The sequence below is a fragment of the Takifugu rubripes genome, chromosome 21 (assembly GCF_901000725.2).
Source record: "Takifugu rubripes chromosome 21, fTakRub1.2, whole genome shotgun sequence".
NCBI classification, from domain to species: Eukaryota; Metazoa; Chordata; class Actinopteri; order Tetraodontiformes; family Tetraodontidae; genus Takifugu; species Takifugu rubripes.
In genome coordinates, this window is record NC_042305.1 from 8,042,805 (window position 1) to 8,064,101 (window position 21,297).

At 43.6% G+C, this 21,297-nt stretch overlaps 1 protein-coding gene across 5 annotated transcripts; it reads right to left on the minus strand.

The window, feature by feature from the left end:
* Positions 1-14,393: 14,393 nt before the first annotated feature.
* LOC101064877 (RING finger protein 225) lies at positions 14,394-21,286 on the minus strand. Of its 5 annotated transcripts, none has more exons than XM_029830014.1 (7): positions 21,039-21,286; positions 20,712-20,814; positions 19,597-20,387; positions 19,291-19,523; positions 16,284-16,331; positions 14,808-15,124; positions 14,394-14,709 (listed from the first exon to the last, which is right to left on the minus strand). In XM_029830014.1, exons 3-6 carry the CDS (start codon positions 20,319-20,321, stop codon positions 15,108-15,110), a joined length of 1,023 nt encoding a protein of 340 aa, XP_029685874.1. In that variant the 5' UTR covers positions 20,322-20,387; positions 20,712-20,814; positions 21,039-21,286; the 3' UTR covers positions 14,394-14,709; positions 14,808-15,107. The 5 variants fall into 5 exon arrangements, with proteins under 5 accessions (XP_029685874.1, XP_029685873.1, XP_003974745.3 ...); XM_029830013.1 differs by having other exon boundaries at positions 14,808-15,127; XM_003974696.3 differs by lacking the exons at positions 14,394-14,709; positions 14,808-15,124 and having other exon boundaries at positions 16,204-16,331.
* Positions 21,287-21,297: the final 11 nt, after the last annotated feature.

A 21,297-nucleotide genomic window follows, 5' to 3' on the forward strand; every position in this document is an offset into this window, starting at 1 on the left:
TGTCTGGTTCACCTGTCTGTAAAATGCGTGTGTTAGGGTTTGGGTTTAACAGATGTTGCTTTACATCTGTGTCTGGTTAAAGCTAAAAAGGCCAATGTGTGAGTCAATGCTGTAATGGTCTTGTAGAACACCCACAAACACCCACCCATACACACACACTTGCATATTTCCAGGAATGGGAGGATTCATCTCAATATTTTTCTCCGATTCTGTCTATATCATCCATCTCTGCTCCAAAAATCCCTCAGTGTGTGTGTTTAAAACCCAAGCCTTTGGCCATTATCCAGATAGATGTCATTAATTATCGTGGAGGAGGAAGAGGATGAGATGGTTTATTTCTGGGTTATCAACAGACAGAAACTCCACAGTCGTCACGGCCTGGTTTTTTTGTTCAAGTGCAGCTGCAATGATGTGTTCACAATCCCTGCAGACCCCTTGTGATTCATCCAGGCTGGCGAGGGACTGAAGGTCAGCCACATTTATCTGGACACTTTTGGACACATCAGAGAAGTCATATCTGTGTTAAAGAATTTTCAGCATTACTCAACCCATGTCACCGCTTTTTGGTGGTGCAGAAGAAAATCTCTAAAATCCGTTTGCATCATTCAGCTTCTGGTGTCAACATTTAACAAATGGGTGTGATGCTGGGTCACTGTTCTGCTTCCAGATTCAGGACATTAAGAAACCTGGATTTCCTGTATTTAAAGTACATATAAAAGGATTCATTTTAAGGCGGGAGCTCAGATTAAAGTTGGTAATACATGTTTGATGAGGCGTTAATGGCTTAAGGCTGAATTTTAAAAATTCTCTGAAAGACTAGATTTCCACCTCCGCTCTCTGTACGAAATCACTTCACATGAAAAATGAAATCTCTCTCTGGTTGCGAGAGGTGTGACATCACCTGGCCAGACATGCCTCGGCGTATTCCTCACTCTCGTCCAACATTCCTGACCTGAGGCCAAAGAGGAGGGACATGTCAGACATAATTTAGCAGGAAGCCTTACAAAACCTGAGCGAATGTCTCAAGACACATCTAAAGGAAGAATCAAGAAGTTCTGATGTGGGCAACGAACTGTTGGCTTTAAATTTATGAGCTAAAATGCAGCCATGTTCTGTCCTCAAAGTGTATTTCCAGTTTGTCAAGACTAACGTCGTGAGGAACTGACGCTGGTGAACAGGTTCCACTGATTAGTTTCCATCTGCCAATTCATTGTTTTTTGTCTAAATTATCTTTTATTTAGAGAAACATGAATGCATGAAACTGTACCTTTAACCTACACAGGAATGGAGACTCTGGGATGCTCTGAGCTTAAACTGGGAAGAACTTTGACATATTTCCTATGAAATGTGTTTGAAGGGCAGATGTTACTAGCTAACCGCAATTTCAAAACGGTTTCATCACTGATAGGAGAGATCCCGTTTCATCACAGCACTTCCTCCTCTGCCTGCCTAGGGTGTGCCAGAATAAACCAAGAGATATGGAAATAAAGGGCTGGGTCTGGGCTGGTAAACCACTCATTTAGAGCAGTTTAAACTGGGGTTCACATCAGTAATCTGCACTTTTCTCTGATCTTGACCCCTGGACTTCCTTTGTGGTACCAGTGATAGCTTCTTCCATGGACAGATTATTAGATAACAGTTAACTCCTATATCTGTAACTATAATGAACTATGGCTGATGTTAATTTTGATTTTCTCAAGAGGCATCTATTGCGGGTCTGTCTGTCCCAGAGAAACGGGTCCCTATTGTTTGTCAAATATTGTTTGTGGTTTAGGGCTCTATATAAATCTGATTTCATTTGATTACCGTACCTCAAATATTAGCTCTGATGAAGAACGCTTGCGTAGTCCCAAAAATCTCAAGGTAGATTTGAGGTGTGCCACAGGTGAGGTGTGCCACATCATGTCATCATGCCTCTGTTCCCTCTGCTATGTGCGGCACGCTAACAGTCATGTATGGCTAGAGTTTATACCTGAGTGGAGCTCCACTCCAGTGGAGTTAAAGGTGTTGCCCTTTACACAAATATTCCAAATAGTTTTCTAATGTCGTGGTTTTCACTCTGAGGGCGACAGACATGACTGTCCAATTCAGGCCATAAATCAATCTCTGGAGAGATTAATAAATCACTGTATATTTTTACTCCCCCTTTCTTTCCACAAATAATGCCAATTTATTGCAGAAACATCACAATTTAAATCATTTCTATTCAGTAACTAAATATGTGATAACTGACCTGACAAAGAACTTTTAAGATGGATAATGGAATCTATATTTCACAAATATAATAAACTTGTTTAATGTAAAATACTAAGAATACTATCAAAATAACTTCATTTTGTCTAGCAGTTGTGGATTTATTGTCTACTTTACTCTGCTGTCTTCTGCTACAACTAACGGGATTTTGATTCATGGAGAAACCCTCATTTCCTCTTTTCTTTCCTCAGATATTTCATGGGAATCTCCAAAATCATTCCTCCCTTCCTGCCCTGTCATGTCTCCTCCTTCATCAGCTTCCTCTTTCCGCTCTGCTCCGGTTTGTACTTGATACTTGCCAGCAATGACTCACAGCCTGAATATTTCCAGGGAAAAAAGGAGGAGGGCCTGGAGAGGTGGAGAAGGTGCGGAGAGAGTGGAAAACCCTTTTGTCCTCTGTTCTCTTTATTGGCCTTCCTGCTTGACTCACTGTGACAATTAAAATAAGATCCTTTAGCTTCTGTTATTAAAAACCCTTCTTTCTCCAGCCTTGATTAAAATATAAACCAGTTTAGTAATTTTAAATAGGTAAAATACATTTCCATGTAGAAAAATATGATGAAAATGTCAATGTGAAATAATCTATAATCCAATAAGTGAAAGAAGACCAGTACACCTCTACAACAAAGTAATTCGATATAATACTGTCAACTAAAATACAAAAAAACACATATTATGTACTTTATTACATATATATTTATTTGGAGAAATAAAGTATGATAGTTATCACGTCGACTCCTGATATGATGTATTTATATGACTTTCTGTGATCATATTTCAACTTTTGCCTAAACTTTATAACCCCATTGTTGGGCACTGCAGACACGACTCAAGACCCCCCAAATGCCAACACACACTCGACTGGGTGAGGTTGGAATTAAGATTTTCTGAAAGTTGGTTCAGGGCAAAACCAAGTGGTGCTGGAGGCAGACAAACACAGTCAAACTGGAGCAGGCTGGGTGGTACGAACAGGTGTCCGAAAGGCGATCTGCGGGAGAGACTAACAATCAGTTCAGAACTGGAAACAGGGATCACGAAACAAACTTGCGTTTAGAGTTACAGGAGCCAGGCTGTACCACGGGGGGTTAACAACAAATTGACGATGATTCGAAAGTGGTCCAGGCTTTTAAAGCAGGAGACAGGTGTGGGTGATTAGCTGGAGATGAGTTAAAGGTGTGTTGATCGCCTGACAGGAGAGAAGCTGGAAGAAGCCCTGCCCAGCCTGGAAGTAAACAGACACACAAACAAAAAACAGAAGGGGGGGGCAAACACTCGGGAACTCCTAACACCCATTATATTGTGCTGGTTGTGATTCTTTCTAGCTTCATGTAGTCAGTAGTTGATGCACCAATTTCGACAAAGATCCAAATGTGTTAATGGGTGGGAAGATGACACAAGTTGCAGCATTAACGCACGGGCAGGAGTGAAGAAAGAAAAAGTGGGTAAACTGGTTTTTGCCTGCAGCTCCTCTGTTTCCTTCTTATCTTATCTGCTTCCCTCTAGTTCCCCTGCAAGAACCACCAAAACAATGCTGCAAGATATCTAACGTGGCAAAAAAAGTGCATTCGTGTTTATCTACTTTTCATTTGATTGAACACAAACACAAGCTGCTGCAGTGTGTGTTTGTTTTAGTGTGTTCACAGCAGATGGAGTGTGTTTGCAGTAGCCTCTCATTTGTGTAAAAAGCTATCACGACAACAGTTTCCAGGGAGATTCCTGCAGCACATTTATGGTGTGCTGGCGTGTGTGTGTGGGATGACTTCCTGTCAGCAGCTGGTCACTGAGGTCACCTCTGCAGTACACGTGAGCAGTCAGGGTTTTCTTTTACTGCAAAAAGAAACACACTTAGCCGCGGTTAGGCTGAATTACAGCAGTGTGTGTGTGTGTGTGTGTGTGTGTGTGTGTGCGTGTGTGTGTTGAGGGCTGACACTTGTGATGCCTGCAGAGCTGAGCGTGTTATCACACTGCGGTTAACCTTCAGTGATGTCGGCCTGTTATTCAGACGATCCTGATAAAAATAGAAGAATAACGTAGCCCTTAAATATGAAGTCATGCGGCTGTTTGGTGAGACATTTAAAAGGATGCTTGGTTGTGAAATTTTGACCATCACCGTTTATATTAACTTCACCATCCACGCATATACAATTTCTAAATAAAGCTAATTTAACACGTGTCCCCCTCACAGAGTAAAAGGACACCACAAAATTGTAGCCTGGAACCTAAACTCATCAAATGGATATGACCTCTAATGAAAATACATTTCCAGAGGTCGTCTCCAGAAGTTGCTCATTCTGACCTGCAGTTTCCAAGATTAGCATCAATTATTGGATACATGATACAAGAAAACTGTACAGTAAATCCTGTGAATAACCGAGCCCCTCAGTGCTAAAATAACTTTATATGTGAGAACAGATGCTTGTAGAAGGCATTTCATGATGATTATGTGATCACGTTGGTCACATAAGTCAGTTATACATTTCGCCACTAGGGGCGCTCGCATACGACCAGGTTCGCTAACATGGTTAGCGAAGAAAGGCAGAAAATAAGACCTTCCTGAACAGGTAGGAGGCAGAATATCTGTTTAGATATGTAAAAGAGAGACCTACCTGTCTTGTATGTGGAGCCAATGTGCATTACAAGGAGAACAACAACAGATGACGCTATAAAATGGAACACCAAGACAAGCACAAATACCTGGTAATGACTCAAAGGTGCCAGAAAGTAGAAGAGATGAAAAGGCATTACATTTACATTACATTAACTTACAATGGAAAAAGATTACTGTTGAAATTTAAAAGAGAAGAAATGAATGCCAGTGATGTTTTTTTTTTATTTGAATTTCGATTTTGAATGTGTGCAATAATAAATTATATGTTGTATTGTGTTAAGCTTTGCTTGTTCCATGTTCAGTTGTTGAGCAAAACTAGGTTGGGTCCATAACAAAAGGTTCCGCGTTGTAACTGGAGGAAGATTTTTTTTCAATAAATATCAATGTTGGCCCGTGACTTTGTCCCAGTTTTGAATTTTGGCCCACTGGGTATTTGAGTTTGACACCTCTGCCCTAATCCGTTCCAAGCCCCCAAAAATTCGGACATATTTTTTTTTAAATAAATCATAAAAATGCATCAAAACATGTAACAAATACATGTTAGAATTAGATTACCGCACAATAAATGTAGGAATTTAGTGCAAGGCTTCTCCAGGAACAAAATGAACTTCATTACAGGCTAACACTTGTGGTAACACCGCCATCTAATGGACAAACATACGAACACCCACAATAAATCCCGAAGACGAAGAAGACGCTGGGATACACACAAAGTTGTACATATTGACGTCCCTCCTAGCCAATGGGATTACAGGAAGATGCTAGGTGATAGCCAATGGCAGAGCAGCTACAAGCATGTTTGCGTTCGCTAAACTCCGCGAGCTGCGAGTAGCAGTGGTAGCGTATTTTTACCTTTCGTATCCTGAAATTTCTTTCGTAAGAAGAGGAAATATTTTCCCGTTGACACGTTTCGTAACCTGAAAATTTTGCATGTAGAGACGTTTGTAAGTAGAGGTCCCACTGTACCACAATAAAAAAAAATTCAATTTATAAGGAACAAATAGGTTAATTTCATTAGCTTTATCATTTAATCTCTAATTCTACTAAAACTTTGAAGAGAATAAATCACTTTGCTGTAATTTTCCACTGGACCACCATTATGACTCAATGAAAGCATCTCAGTGAATACGATTCCAGCACGTTTGGACAAGAGAATTGAGCTCCGCAACATTCTTTATTTAAATTACATAACGTGAACACGTGGCACGATTGAAACACTGCCGAAGCTCTGATTGGTGTTGTGGTTCACAGTCAGTCAACGTGGTTGGTTCCCATAGCTACACACATGGGTGAACATCAAACTCCAATAACATTTTCCTTCCTGCTGAAAGATTTCTGCACATAAACCACAAAAGCCTGGCCTATTCCTAAATCCTAGTGGACATTTTAATAACCTAAGTTGTGGCCACGTCACCATTAAACAACTATCTCTTTACTTGATGAGAAAAAAGTCTCTTCTTCTTGCCAAGTCTGTAAACATTTTTCTTGACGGATCTCTGCAGAGATAAAGCTCAACCTTCCTGCTGACAGTGTCTTCTGTTTAGACTGTTTGATGGTCGCACAGACGTCATCAGTGTGTCGATTAGTGAGAGATCTCTGATTGGTCAGACTTATATAACAAGAAGCAGATGATTTTCTTTAGCTACAAAACGCTTTTCTCTCCCACACACACAGGCTGGCGATCAAAGAAACTCACCACTGTTTATTTGGCGTTCGTTCTCTGCATGGCTGCTCAGAATGAACCAAAGCGCCTCTGTTTCTACGGTGTTCTGTTTGCAGAGATGCCCTCGATTTGTTTTAAAATCTCAAACACTATGTCTCACTGACACCCATGTATTTTTATCTGACAACCATTTGTGTTTCTGCAATCGAATGCAAGGAGGAACAGTGGCCTCATCTTGAGGGATTTCCAATCGGATGCACAGGAATGCAGCAATTCATCATTGGAACAACAGTCGAATCACTTCAGATGTGATGTCATCACCACACTCAGCATACATCAGATTTGATGGGTCTGGCAGGAGTGAAGATAATGAAAGCACTTCTGCAGAGGACACATTTCCTGCAAGGAACACTTTGGTGTCAAACTGTAACTCAACATTTTAAGGATTTCCTTCCTGTGAAACCAGATTTAATCTGTTTCGCAGAGCATTTTTACTCAGGCAGCAGCGATTTTCTAGAGATCTGTGTGGCACAATCATTTCATCACAGCTTGAGAGAGAACATTTAGTTTTGTGTCAAATATGCCACAATACCTGTCCTATATGTTTAGTTTTATTTTCTAACATTAACAACTCTGAGAGGTTTGAAATGAAGTTAAAGGCAGCTGTTTTATTTCAGCACTGTAGATTTTTAGAAACTTTAATTGATGCAGTTTTTTTCCCCATTGCAATGAAGCTATTGTGCCACATATCCTGAAATGTATAAAATGTAACATAATATGTTTAATATCATATCCAAATCCCTCCCAACAATGAAATTAATCAATCACTTGAAAGCCAAAAAGCAGTTTATGTTGATATTTTTTTATTAAAATTATGAGTCAATAAATAGTAAATAAAATAAATACTAAATAAGACATAACACAACATAGAAGAACAGTTTCAGCTTTACAGCCTACAGTAACGACTTTTCTTTTTAGGCTTTTTTTTTTTAAACACCATTCTCGCACAGGCGCGTTATTGCATTAGTACATTTGTGTGATTATTCTGTCACACTGAGATAAAAGTTCAAGTTTTCTTGGTTTCAAGTTTCAGGCTTTTTAGAATTGTTCACAGTTTTTCTCCGTTTTCCCCCCCGTGTCCCGTCTCCGACCCTCCATCTCCGCTCTCAGGGGGCAAGTCGGCGCTTCTTTTCGGCTTCGCTGCACAGGGCGCATCGGTGCTCTCTTGAAGCTACTTCGGGATCATCCCCGACTTGGTACAAGTTCGAACCCTGAAGAAGGATTAGAGTCTTAGCTGTCGCTGCCGAGTCTATGGTACACCAGCAAAGCCACCATGCTCTTCCCGGCGCCGCTCCCCTGCTGCTCGTACCGGCTGCTCTCCGCCTTCTCCTGGGGCTCAGAGCAGGTGACGATCGGCACCATCTGTGCGTCGGATGAGTTGGCGTCCTCGGAGCTGGGTGTTGAGCCGGAGATTAGTTCGGCTTTGCTGGGAAAGTCGCCTTTCTCCTCCGCTGACTTGAAGGGGAAGCCCTGGCAGTCGCTGACCGGGCCGTCGGCGGTGGCCAGCGGCGTCTCCGCGTTGGGCTCCTCGGTGTAGATCTGCCACAGCACCACCAGGCACAGGATCACCAACCAGCGCTTGGCCTGGTTCTTCTCTGGCGGCGGAAGGTGCATGCGGACTTTAGCGGGGTACATGACCCGAGTGCAACGCTTCTTCGGCCGAATGGGCACATAGGAGCGCACGGCGGTGGCCTGAGCCGGCGCCTGCTCGAAGGTGAAGACCTCGGGCTCCGTGCTGCGGGTGGCCATCCCGGCAAAGGCGAAGCGCTCCTGCTGGATGGTCAAAGTCATGGTGTTTGTTCGTGAGTACATTTCTGCTGGAGTTTTGACCTTCGTTTTGTAGCCCTCTGTCGCGTAACTCGAAGTCAGATAGCCTTGAACCGGCAGGGTGCTCACATTTTATAAGTTGTAGACCATGTTGTACTTTTAGAAAACGCCCATGGAGAGCAGGCCACTCCCTGAAGGTTCAGCCAACGCACTTTATTGCTCAATTTAGAAAATAACACAGTTGAAAGCACTTTTCTGTGGTTGAAGTCCACTCATCGAATTCCAGAGAACGATGGCACAAAGCGGATTAGGAGGAATCAGCATTGTTGCTAACAAACCACTTAAAGATATTTAAACCAATATTGCTCTCAATATTGAAAGTTAAAAACAAAAAACATTTATTTCTGTGGAAAATGCCTTAATAATTATCATAAAAGATGATAAAACGTCCAGACTCTTCGTGTGTGTAAAACTGGAAAACCTACATTCAATTTTCATGTGACGGAGTGACGCAAAGCACGGAAAAGGTTTAGGTTGACAGTAAACATGGCTGCACACAGTATGTACCCAGTCACATGTGAGGGCCACTCCGCTGGAAAATTCCCCCTGATCATCACTGAAGACCTCAGAAGCCTGAACAAGATTGCATGGATGCCCTTCTGAGAGACTTCATGTTTGGATGTCGGATGTGACACATAGATGATGTAAAAGTGGACACAGCGTTGTAACACAGGGTTCAAATAAATGAAATGTAAGAGTGGTGCTTATTATCATTCATTTCCCACATTTAAAAACATCCTTCTCAACAACTCTGATCCAAAATAGACATTTATCTTGTATTAAGACATCAGACTTGCTTAAAAGCTGTCCCCATGATGGCTTCCTTGTGATTACGCTCATCCTAAAAATAGCTCTGATTGCCTTCTTGGGGAATTTTCACGCTTTTTTTCCTGTTTGGTCACCCAACTGTTTTGAATGTTTAGATTACAGGATGTTGCATCTGTGAAAACCCCAAAGAGGAAGACATATTCCTGTGAAATACATGTGTTAGCAGATGGCAGCTCAGCTTCTCGACCTCCTCCCCTATCCTGTCGGGTACTTCCATGGAGATATCAGGGTTTAGCCAATGAAAGCATACTTCCATTGAATTCCCGAATTTGCCTGTCAGCGGCCTGTCAGCTCTTACCTCATCATATAAAAACAAACCCCCTCCCCCAATGAAACACCATTCTCTTTGAATCCAGGATGCAAAGCAGGAAAGTAAATATTTTCAGTTTAAAAAATTACCGAAAGCCCATCTGATCAAGCTGGCATCTGGGGAAAAATGAATGCAAATAGAATCTGGTGCAACCAGCTCGGAGGTCATGTGATTTGAGGCCGTTTTGCACAGTTGTGTGCATCACAGTGAAGGAAATCATGTCCTGGGAGCAAAACATGATGTTTTTCCCCACAAAAGAATCAGAGAATCTGATTAAGAGGGACCATTAAACACATCCCAGTGTTCACACATCACAGAATCCTGAATATTGGATTTGTATGGGGAGGACTTTGAGAAAAGTTAGTGCCAGATGATGCTGATGACAGTGAGTAGCCAGATAAAGAGCCAGCCAACAAACCTTCTTTTTAGTGGGAAGAACTCCACCAAATCCACACATCAAACCACCAGCGGTACGCACAGATCTCAAGTATTATTCAGAAGTCCCCTTGAAGGAGCGTCACGGATATTCCTTGCAAAGCCTCCTAATAACATGTTGGACCTGTACAGTCACAGTAAAATAGGGCCTTTCTGTACTTCCCACCAACTTTCCTGTTGTTTTACTCTACTACTTTATTTCTGGGAATTGCTTTTTTCCCACCCACTCGCTCAAAGCAGTTTAGGCCTCACAGTGGTGACCAGAAACAAATCTATTTTTATCCAGTCGGCTTAATGTTTTTTTAGAGAATAGAATGATCCAGGAAGACAAAGTACAATAATGAAGCCACAGGATTTAGCCAACTTTACATATTTAAACCTGTGAAACTAATGTTTACGCAGCTCTACTGTGGATAATAGAGGAAGTGTTGCCATAAAGTCTACATCTACAGAGCAGTGATGCAGGTAGACTGAGCCAGTGTCCCCTTTTCGCTTCTTAGAAATTCCAGTTGCACCAGAACCCTTTCAAGGAAGCCTGTGTTGTTTATTTGGGCATGCCACACATAGCTGCCATGTATTTTAAGTTCCTTTTGATTCTGTGAGCTGCAGCAGAAGGAATCAGAAGCATGTGAACATGCTACAGGGTGAGGACACCGTCGCCATGACATCGAGGCTTTTCAGCGTGAGACTCCTCACCCATAGGTGCAGACACAGTGAGTCCAACGTCGTCATCGTCACCACCAGCGCCAAAGGTGAATGAAATGTGGGCTGACTCAGGGATGATTTGATGGGTCCGATCCAGCCCACTGTCCCAGATATCCAGTCTTCTGTAAGTGGTTTTCACCCAAGTGACAGTTGTGTGACACTGAAAGGTGGAAGGGAATCCTGGAAAACCTTGAATCCTGGAAAGTAGGCAACTAAATGCCTGTCGACCCAAATATCTTTTGTCTGCGGCTTTAACTGTAGTTATCGGTTTTCTCTTCCCTGTTACAGTAAATCAATGACAAGACAACAGTTTCTCTCTGTCCATAAATGTAATTTTTCTGAACCTGGGACTGTCAGTGTAAAGCTGTACTGTATTCAGGAGAATACAGCTGCAAAACATCTCTGGCCAAGAAAAACCTCAGTTTTATTAAAAAAAACAACAAAAAAAGTCAGCATTCTTTGTATGTGTTTCATTTCCAGCAGCGACGGGAACCGACCTCACTTTCTCCTCTGTCTGGAATTCAAAACTTCCATGCCGTTTACAGAATTAAGTAACACACACACACACACACACACACACACACACACACACACACACACACACACACACACACACACACACACACACACACACACACACACACACACACACACACACACACACACTTTTACTCGATGAGCTAAAAGCGACTTCCAGACTTTGGGCTGACTCAGGATTACAGTTTGCACCATGTGGTGTGTTTTACTTTCCACCCTGTTTGGTTTCACTGTCGAGGATTCAGAGCCTTCGGACCGGTCTCGAGCTCCAATAAGCTTCGGCTCAGCGTGCACGCGGCTTCCAGGTCGTTATGGCGACATTGTGATGTGGGTCACCATTGTGTGGTAATTCTGATCAAAGGGGGCTTTGATTGGCCATGCTGGCTCATGACTGGCCTGTGGCCAAGTGAAAGGGTCTACGTGCAGAACAGGACAGCGTCCATCAGGCGACGGGCCGTGTTTACTTCCCCCTGTGCCAACAGAGAAATCCCTTAGAAACACAAAGCGATCCGGCAGCAGCGCTGTTTGTGCTGACAGACGCTTTTACTGAGCCCCTTTTTATGCATCAAACTCTGTCCCTTATCGACTAATAAAAATTACCATTCATTCCTGGTTCATGACCTCACAAACGCCGCTTGGAGATGGTACATTCCACTCAAAAACGATCACATTATAAAAGTCTCAGTCTTGGTTTAAACAAATGTACAGTTTTCATTTGTTAATTTACATCAGCCTTTGTTGTGTGAAGATGAACGCACACACAGCCTGTCGACCATTAAAGTGTTAAACACAGAAAGGACATGTTTCAGCCTCAGCTCCCGTCAGAGCAGAAAACTGTCTCTGCCATATCGTAATTTTCCGTCTGCGTCTGATTGGACTAGCAGGGCTGAGAGCCGGGAGGAGCCAGGGCGGAAGAACCTTACGCACGACCCAGCTGCATCTGATTTCAGGAGGCTCGAGGTGGTTTGGAGAGCAGCAGAATCTCACACCCAAGTTCACTTTGTAGCAAACCAAACCGATGCTCCCCCAGTGCTCTGAGTAACCGCCGATCCACGTCAGCGGCTCATCTGAGTTTGGAGAACACTCGGGAGAGTTGAGGTCACGCTGTTGTGTCACGGCTTTGGCTTTTTCTCTGCTACTGTAACGGCTGCACTCAAACTGACCCACGGAAAAACCCAGAGACTGAGGAAGTGTAACGGATTGATCACACGGTCTGACAAAAAGATCCCTCTCATTAATGACACGGGATGAAACAGGATGAAGTGACAGAGGGTCTCCCATTTCTGAGCTCAGGTGAAAAGGTTGCAGCCAAACGTTTGGATGGTCAGAAGCTTTTAGACCCATCCAACTACCCACCCATCTTATTATTATGGCAAACTAACTAAACTTAAGAATGTCTCACATCTGTTCCTGGATATTTCCTTTAAATGTAAAAGTGGTAAAACATCTTGAACATGACAAAAATGACTCCTTCTATTGAAAGGCTATGCAACAAAGCATTTGTCAGAAGGTCTGCCTGCCTCGGGGGGGGGGGGGGGGTTTGTAGGCAATGATGACTGTCACCCCATGATCAAATCACTAGTGACAGGTGCATTTGCTTCCATGGCAATGCAACACCAAACAACAGGAGAGCGAGGTCACCAAATAAAATCAACATGTGATGCTTAAAAAATGTACACTTGACTATGAGATTTAACCACTGGGCCCCTCAGAATGGACTGTTTGATTGATGGTTTGTGGCATCAGTAGCAATTTTACGTAAAGATAATAGAAACTAAGGTATAAGCGCGCACACATGTGCGGGGACATGTGCGTGTGTACGTGACGGTTGCTTCAGATGATTCCAACAGACAGAAACTGACTGTCATGCTCACCAAACTCGTCCTCTGTGGTGACGTGGTGTCTCGTTTCTGTTTTATACCAGTCACCTTGCCCTCCTTGCTGACTCACAACGACAATTTTCAAGCCAGAACTACGAGTCATTAATACTTCTTATTTTGCTGCATATTAATGCAATTCTCTACTCAGCAAAATCAAAAGCGATTGAAATCACAGGCGTTCAAGTTTAACTTGAATTTTCAGCGCACACTGAGGCTCAAACACATCGATGCTTGTAGATATTTAGGTGAACCAGTAGGTCCGGCTGTCTAAGGTTCTGGTCCCCAACATGTTGCTGTTGGCCTCCATCGTTCTCCGAAACAGAAACAGGAACAGCAAAGGCAGTTTTGGCATCTCATATGTGCCAGCAGTCTCAGTGGTTTGCACGGCATTTAGTTTTAGTTTCGGTCTACATCCTTCTGGTTTGTGTAGGGAGAAAAGAGACCACTCTAAACACACAGGGTTTCCTTATAAAGTCATCCTGCTTCAGTTGTGTGATTCAACACTGAGTCTTTTTATGCTTGCTTGTGATGCTTGCTTGTGATGTTTGGGTGAGCTCAGATGCTCAAAGTGCTGTGTTTTCCTCTGTAGTTGCCTAATTTGGCCCTCCACATAAAAGAGATATTTCCTGATTATGGTACAATTTGGTTTAACAGTAGATTCATTTTACTCCTCAGATTTTATGTAGATAAAAAAATCTCTCGATTTTTATATTTGCATAAAAAAAATCCTGACCGATACCAGCTAAAGTCACACTTTATGTCTCCAAGTCAAGTTAAAACCTGAAGGCTGAGCTTGAAGCCAACAGTATAACAGCAGTGGGACTTTGTGGAATTCAGCTTCACACACACACACACACACACACACACACTGTACATGTACGGACACATTTAGGGTCTAATACAGTGATACCAGCCTGTGCAGCAGTTACACAGTGGTGTGTTGAATGCCTTTTAAAGCTGTGTGGGCTGCATGAGGAACCACATCTCTGAGTCACGGGCTCAGTGGAGAGACCCCCTCTGCTCTGAGGAACCCCACCCACGCAAACACTCCGCCTTACATACACGCCAGAAGTCCTCACACGTTTATAGCATAGCAGAAACAGTTTGCGCTCCTCACCGGTGGTGCAAGAAAGAATCCACATCCAAACAGAAAACCGCAGTGAAGTAAACATCCCGCTGCATGTGGCGCTTAAACAAATCCTGAATCTGCATCAAAGCGGTGCTGTTCTGCCCAACCAAGTAACTATTATTAATTAAAATGGGCTCTCCAAAGCAAAATCACTCACTGACATTTATTCAGCGAACAATTTATTAATTTCTGTGTTAAAATAAATACATGTCAAGGGTCATGCAGCAAGGTCATGTTCAGTAATGCTTTTAAGTGGATGTCCTCTTCATTTGCTGCCCTTATTCTGCTCTATGGGACATGAAATACGTAAAATGTTGTTCCATCAGGACACCACACACTGCTGAGGTTCTGATGGTCCAGTCCCAGTCTGAACCCTCCAGGGTTCCTCACCTGGTTGTACCTGAGCTGCGGCCAGACCGCCATCACCCTCCTGGGACCGGGACGATGGCGTGCTCCGACTCTGACTCTGGAGATCTGCAAGTTAAAGCTCGTAAGGTTTCATCTGGCACAGAAAGTTACAGATCAGGAAAAGGTGATAATTAACAGAGCTCTTATCACTATTTTAGTCCAACCTGTGCAAGTGTGTGTCTCCTCTGTGAAGACCTGCAGGAGGACGCATGCAGAGAGGAGCAGCAGCCAGCGACAGGCCTCATCTGGGTCTTTCCTCCCTGGTGGCCTCCTGCATTGGGGAGGTGGGTAGAGGACATGGCGGGGGTGTAAAGCACGGAGACAGCGGCGAGGGTGGGGTGAGGAAGACGTGAAGGTGCCGCTTGCCTCCATAGGTGCTGGTTGCAGTACGACGTGTGCATGATCGATGTCCAAACTCCTGCTCTCACATCAGCTTCAGTCAGACCTGCTGGATTTCCTCTCTGTCACCAACATCTCCAACCTGCTTTCAACAAGAATACAGACATTTTATATACATGCTGACTATGAGTACGTGTCTTCCCCCACAGGTGGAACCAAACCAACTCAGAACATTTTTGTTGTTGTTTGGGAGTCATGGCAACCCCTCCTGACTGCAGGCAACTGTCTGCTCGTCGTGTGTCGCTGAAGGGGACAGATAACGGTCACGATTCTGTCCTTTCAGCTGAATCTGTCCTCATTTTACATCAAAGATTAAATCAATTTGCCGATCTTTAGTTGTAAATCATTGTAACAAACAGTAATAGGTCACACACACAAATAGGAGCTATTTTTAGCCTCCTGCTGCCAAAGCCAGGTGGCATGGTGGTTATTACACAGATTAATCTAGAACACCTGTAGACAATCACACCCCCCCTCCACAACAATAAAAGTAACTTTCTTTTGACAAGGACACAAGCCTCTTTTGTCCAAGATTCTATTTTTATTCTTGTTTATTTTCGCACAGATCTCCTTTGAGACGGCTCAAAGCTGACGTGCGTCACTGTGCTAAGAACGAAAACCGGATCCTTCATTCACACAACATGCTTTTAGACACTTGAGCAGCTCATGTTCGTGCTTTTGACAAGTACCCAGACAAACCTCTGACCTCCTTCAATAATGTAGACAATGTTAAAGGGCACATATGCAAACGAAAGCAGCCATGGCTTGACTGTGGAGGTTCTCGCTCTTCCAAGTCACTGTAGTGACATCTATTACAGATTACAGATACGTTATTCTATATGGAAAAATTATTTTCTGATCTTTGTCAGTTCTCAAAGGGGGGTTATTGCCCCCCCCCGTATTAGTTGGAAATTACCAGCTAATACAGTATTGCTTAAATTCAGAGGGAGGATTGGCAGAAATGTCTGTGCCAAAGTATAATTCCTCCAGGATGAACCACAAAGACAACCGGTGAAAGATTGCTTCAGAAAGGATATGACTGATTTCACAGGCAGAAGGAAGTTCTGAGTATGGTTAAAGATGTTGGCTAATGGGGTCACTGGTAGATCAATAAAGGGGAACTGGAACTATAATTAAAAAGATCCAGGGTATAAACTATTATTCTCTAGATGCTTCTGTAGCTTATGTTTAATTTTCTGTGCATGTGAATGTTTGTTTGATGCTACAAAACATCTGAATACCGATGTGCTGGGTCACTGCTGCCAGGAGGAAAGGCTTGGCCTCTGGACCTGCAGTGAACAAGAAGAGACAGGGGCATGTTAGAGCATAATCGCTGGTATTTCACCTCAATAATAAGAGGCCAATTATTCCCAGACCTGTTATTATAGCCGCTAATACCCTGGAGGTCCATCTCATGGTGATGGCTTAATTGTAACAGGGATGACTTGAACCGCCATTCCTTTTCATGTGGGCGCAAAAGATCACAGCACACGAGCTATCTGGCTCCAAACAGGACACTAACTTCCGTTTCTCTTGGCCAACGTCACGTGTAATTCTCCGCTCAACCTTCGACCTGCTGCGCAGTTTTCCTGCCTTGCAAAACCTACAGAAATTTCTGTCCTCTGCAATTTCCTCATTTCATCAGCACCGACTGATGACACTTTGCTACCATTACTGGGCACCAGGCAGCGCTGTCTGAGGTCAAGGTCAAACCGGGATGACTGCTGGTGACAGGGATACGTCCCTTTTTGTGGAGCTGCTGGTTTGTTTACATTGTGCACATCGATGTCTTGCGTGTTGACATCATTCCAGATATCCCATTACACCAACCGACCTGCTGTCTTTATGAAATGACTTACATTCCCAATTAAACTGATGCTTTCTGATCAACCGGACCCTAGTGGCTGGAACCTTCATCCTCTTTACCTGAGCTGTGCTTGGGTTTTGTCTTGCACGTGATCCGCACCACCCAATAATAATCCCCCGAGGCCGTTTTCCCTGGTTGTGTTTATGTTGTCTGCATCCACCCAAAGGCTAACATGAGAGGCTGATGGGGTTAAAATAGAAATAACTGGCCATCGGCACCAACAGTGACAGGAGTGTGTGTGTTCTTGGGCATGGTGCAAACTGAGCACCAGGATATACTTTCATTTTTGACAAGTGAGGACATTTTAGCTGGACCTCACAGCTACAAAGGATTGTTGTGGTTTAAGGCGACTTAAGGCTTCCTCATGCCATGTCGTGGTCACGGTTTGGATCAGAGCAAGGGAAGAGACTCCATTAAGTAAGGCAAAGTCCTCACAAAGATAGAAGTGTGTGTTTTATAGAAGAAGCCAACAGAAACACAAATGGAAATATAAAGCACTTTGTGGTGAAAAATGAAGGTGTCGAGATAGAGGGAGACATTTGTAATGAATGTCATTGTTTTCTCTTTAGAATCAGATTGGTTTTTTAAAAAAAAAGAAATTTTAGAAAATGAACATTGGCTGACAAGTAGACACACTTATGAATGAGGTCAGATTGTCACATCCCTACTTTCACTGACAGGATGCATGAAAACAAAATTAAGATACTGACATTCTTAATCACAACAGCTATTCTATTTGTTTTACATTATTTTTGGATGTGCAAAGCTTCAATCTTCCAGATTTTCCATTACCTATAAGATGACAGAACCATGTCAGTTCAAGCTTTTGGGCAATAACATTCTGCAACCTTGAAATTGTCTATTTAAATTCAGTTTTGTGGGATTTTTTTTTTTACTTTTCTGGTGTAATGTAATGAATCAGTAATGAATCACACTAAACACTGGAGCCCACAGGGTGGCCAGCACATGCCAACACCTTCACCTTTTTCCCCTGTAGTGAAGCTAGTGTCAAGAATGTTGTCAAGAATGTTGTTCCTATAACACATTTTTCAAACCAAGTGAAACAGTAAAACAAGCTCTGTCCTGGAGTTTAGTCACTAACATTTTAGCTGAAAAAACTAAATGTTTGAGACTGAACTTCAGGATGGATAATCCTGAAAGGTCACATGATACTGATCATAAAGTATTTTTAAGTTCTCTAGATCTTCCCAACAGCAGAGGACAGTGTTGTCTCCATTTTTCAGCATTAGTGTAATTAAAATGTTCTCCAAGTACATAAATTAAAACAGCAAAAACATTGTTTTGGACAGTAATTTGACAACACAACATACATCAGTAGATTCTATTGCTTGCTGTGATCTCTTGGTGGGCAGATTATAGGAGTTTGAGATTTCAAACACCTCCCAAAATAAAACCCGTTTAACAAAATTGGGAGCTTTCCTGTAAAGAACTGCCTTTTTAAAGAGCATACCAAATGAAAAACGACATTGTGAAAGCTGCAATTATAAATTTATTTAAGCTTTAAAGTGACAATGGAGTATACGTCCTACTAAAAAGTTCCATAAATATATAAAATCATTTATTTTGTGTGTTGCACTAAAACAAGACACCCCCCCCCCCCAACACATGGAATCCGATATTAAATTTTTTTTGACAACTGACAGAACCTATGCTACAAAGGAACATTACAATATTAAAACAATTAAAATTAGTTGTGCTTAACGTCAGTCGGTATAAGCAACAGTTTTAGGTAAAGAAAGTGGTTTGGGAGTTTGTGGGACAAAAAGTACCACAGAAGACAACTATGAAATATTTAGCTCCTTCCTGTCACAGCGAAGGTTGTCTCAGATCATTTTCAGGGCCCCTGTTTAGTCAGATTCAAACGTGGAACAAAGCCTTTCAAAATGCCAACAGCTAGCAGACAGCGCCACCTGCCGGCAGGGTTATGTACATCTAGCCTTACCCAGTTTGTGTCTAAACTGGGTTAAATCGTTGAACGTTATTCCAAATAAGAACTGATGACATCAGGCAGTCAAAAAGTCCAGCTTCACTTCAGTGCTGCAGGTCATCCCCAGAAATGTGTATAAAGCTGTGTTCTGTAGTGTTTAATAGTCCATTTCAGCTCAAGAGTTCCCATTATTCCAGAAAAAAAATAAATGATGCAATCCCTCTTTATCTTCTTGCAGTCTGGGGATGATGAATGTTACACATCTGGATCAGTTTTCAGCTTAGTAGCAGCAGAAGTGAACCAGATGTGGCTCACAGACTACACATAAATCCCCGGAGAAGGTGGAATTCTACAGCTCACTCCGGAATCCCTTGTGTTTTTCCATCACAGACTTACGGAGAGGCAGGACTTGACGCAACGCGACGTTACTCACTTTTGTCATTTGGTCTGAAGGTGAAGAGGAAGACGATAATGCCCATCAGCAGGACAATCATCAACACCACAGATGTCAGGAGGAAGGCTCGGCACGCCGGCCTTCCCATCAGCCGACTCAGAGCCTCACTCACACCGCTCGCTGCGTCGCGATCCCTCGCGCGTGGGCTGGGAAGCCCGACGTCTAGAGAGCGGTCTGACCTCCGACGCCATCTTCGCATACCTGCAAAGGATCTTGACAGGAAAGAGGATATGACTGTTTCTCTTCCTGTGGTGGATAATTGAATTTTACGGTCAACAGCCTGACCTTTTGACCTGAAGCCTCCCTTTGTTGCGCAGGAAGCGGATGCTGTAGACTCTCTGCATCGCGGACGGCAGGTAGGTCAACACGCTCGCGTCTGTAGCCAGCCTGGGCAGCCCGAGCGCAGGCAACATGGTGACCCCGCGGCAGAGGGGGCACTGGATGGTGCTGGGCTGGGCCGACTTGACGTTGATGCGTGCCAAGCACTCCAGGCAGAACGTGTGTCTGCACTGAAGCATCTTGGGACAGCGGAAGACATTATTGAACTGGCTGAAGCAGACGGCGCACTCCAGGTCCGGGCACGTGTTCTCCGAGCAGCGGGACTGGAGGGGGGACAGATGGAGGTCCGGGGATGGGATGATCACAGAGACCTGGTAGGTGGGGGCAGGGAAAAGGTTGGGGGTAGAAGGGGTTTCTGGTGGCAGAGTTTGACCCGTGTTTGGCTGGTCGGGTCTGAGACCAAAGCCTGGATCAACCCCTGGGAGCATGGAGGTGGAGTGATCTGGGGATGGGATCAGATTTGGGCCTGAGGAAACCTGAAAGGGAGCAAATCTCACAACCGACACGCAACTGTGGCCCGTTTGGACGGCTGACGGTGGCGACGGCGTGGCCAGGAGAGCTGGATCATGGGAGGGGTCACAAAGAGGGTCGCGAGAGGAATACAGTGGCAGAGACGGCTGCGAACCCAAGGAGGCGACGTCACTTGGATCTGGGGTCCCGTAAGAATTCATGAATGTAGGAGCACGGTTCCGTGAGCCGGACTTCTCAAACTTTCTTCAGGTCTTCAATCTTATGAACTAGTGAAAGTGGGGGGGGGGAAGAATCAGGAGTATAAACTGTTTTTCAGTCGCAATTTGCCTAAAGAATAGACACCTTTTTAGAAAAAATAAGAACTAAACATTGCATCGTGGCAGCAAAACAAACGCGCGCGCACACACACACACACACACACACACACACACACACACACACACACACACACACACACACGCGGGGGTGGGGTCATATTTGCATGGCACCATTTTCTTTGTTTCATGCAAACCAGCCTGGACTCCTGCTGGGAAACATACAGGGAGAACAAAGATACACTGCAGCCATGTTCCCAAGGTGCAGTCACATACCTGCAGCAGAACCTTTAGAACACACTCATGGTGCACAAACGTGAGCTGAAGTTGAAATCCCCGCTTGAAAAAGCCAAACTGACACGCAGCCTCCCGCGTGGATCTAAGGATCAAACGGCAATATGAAGATCAAAGGAACTGAAAGACTTGTCTTTTTAAGTCCTACCAGAAACTCAAGAAGCAACATTTAAAACGGGCCATTTCAAACACGATGGAATTAACGGAAAACAAAAAACGTTTTCGCGTAATTTGCGTGTCGAGTTTATTAGAATCTGGTTTACAAAATGAGGTGGATTGAAGCGGCAGATTTTAAGACAAAACACTCACGACGAAATCTGCAGCTTTATCTTCTCGCCTTGTCTAAATTCTTCCAGCCAACAGGTCGGTAAATCCTCACAGAACCCGCAGAATTTCACATGGTGCCAGTTTCCTTGTGCATCCCACAAGTCAGGTTCCCTGTTGCTTTTTCCATCCCCGCACATTTGAATAACAGGAGGAAATTGTTCAGTTGGCGCACCTGCTGGCCTCCAACCTTCAGCTGCTCCAGCAGACACACCTGAACAAGGCGAGTCTCATTACGAACCTT

What these genes read in the sequence shown, in the direction of transcription:
- LOC101064877 (XM_003974696.3), bottom strand. Translation starts at nt 20,321, where the DNA reads ATGAATTCTTACGGGACCCCAGATCCAAGTGACGTCGCCTCCTTGGGT. An exon ending in GGGAGGCTTCAGGTCAAAAG is followed by an intron (nt 19,524 to 19,596) that starts GTCAGGCTGTTG and finishes TTTCCTGTCAAG; the next exon opens with ATCCTTTGCAGGTATGCGAA. An exon ending in CTTCAGACCAAATGACAAAA is followed by an intron (nt 16,332 to 19,290) that starts GTGAGTAACGTC and finishes TGTTCACTGCAG; the next exon opens with GTCCAGAGGCCAAGCCTTTC.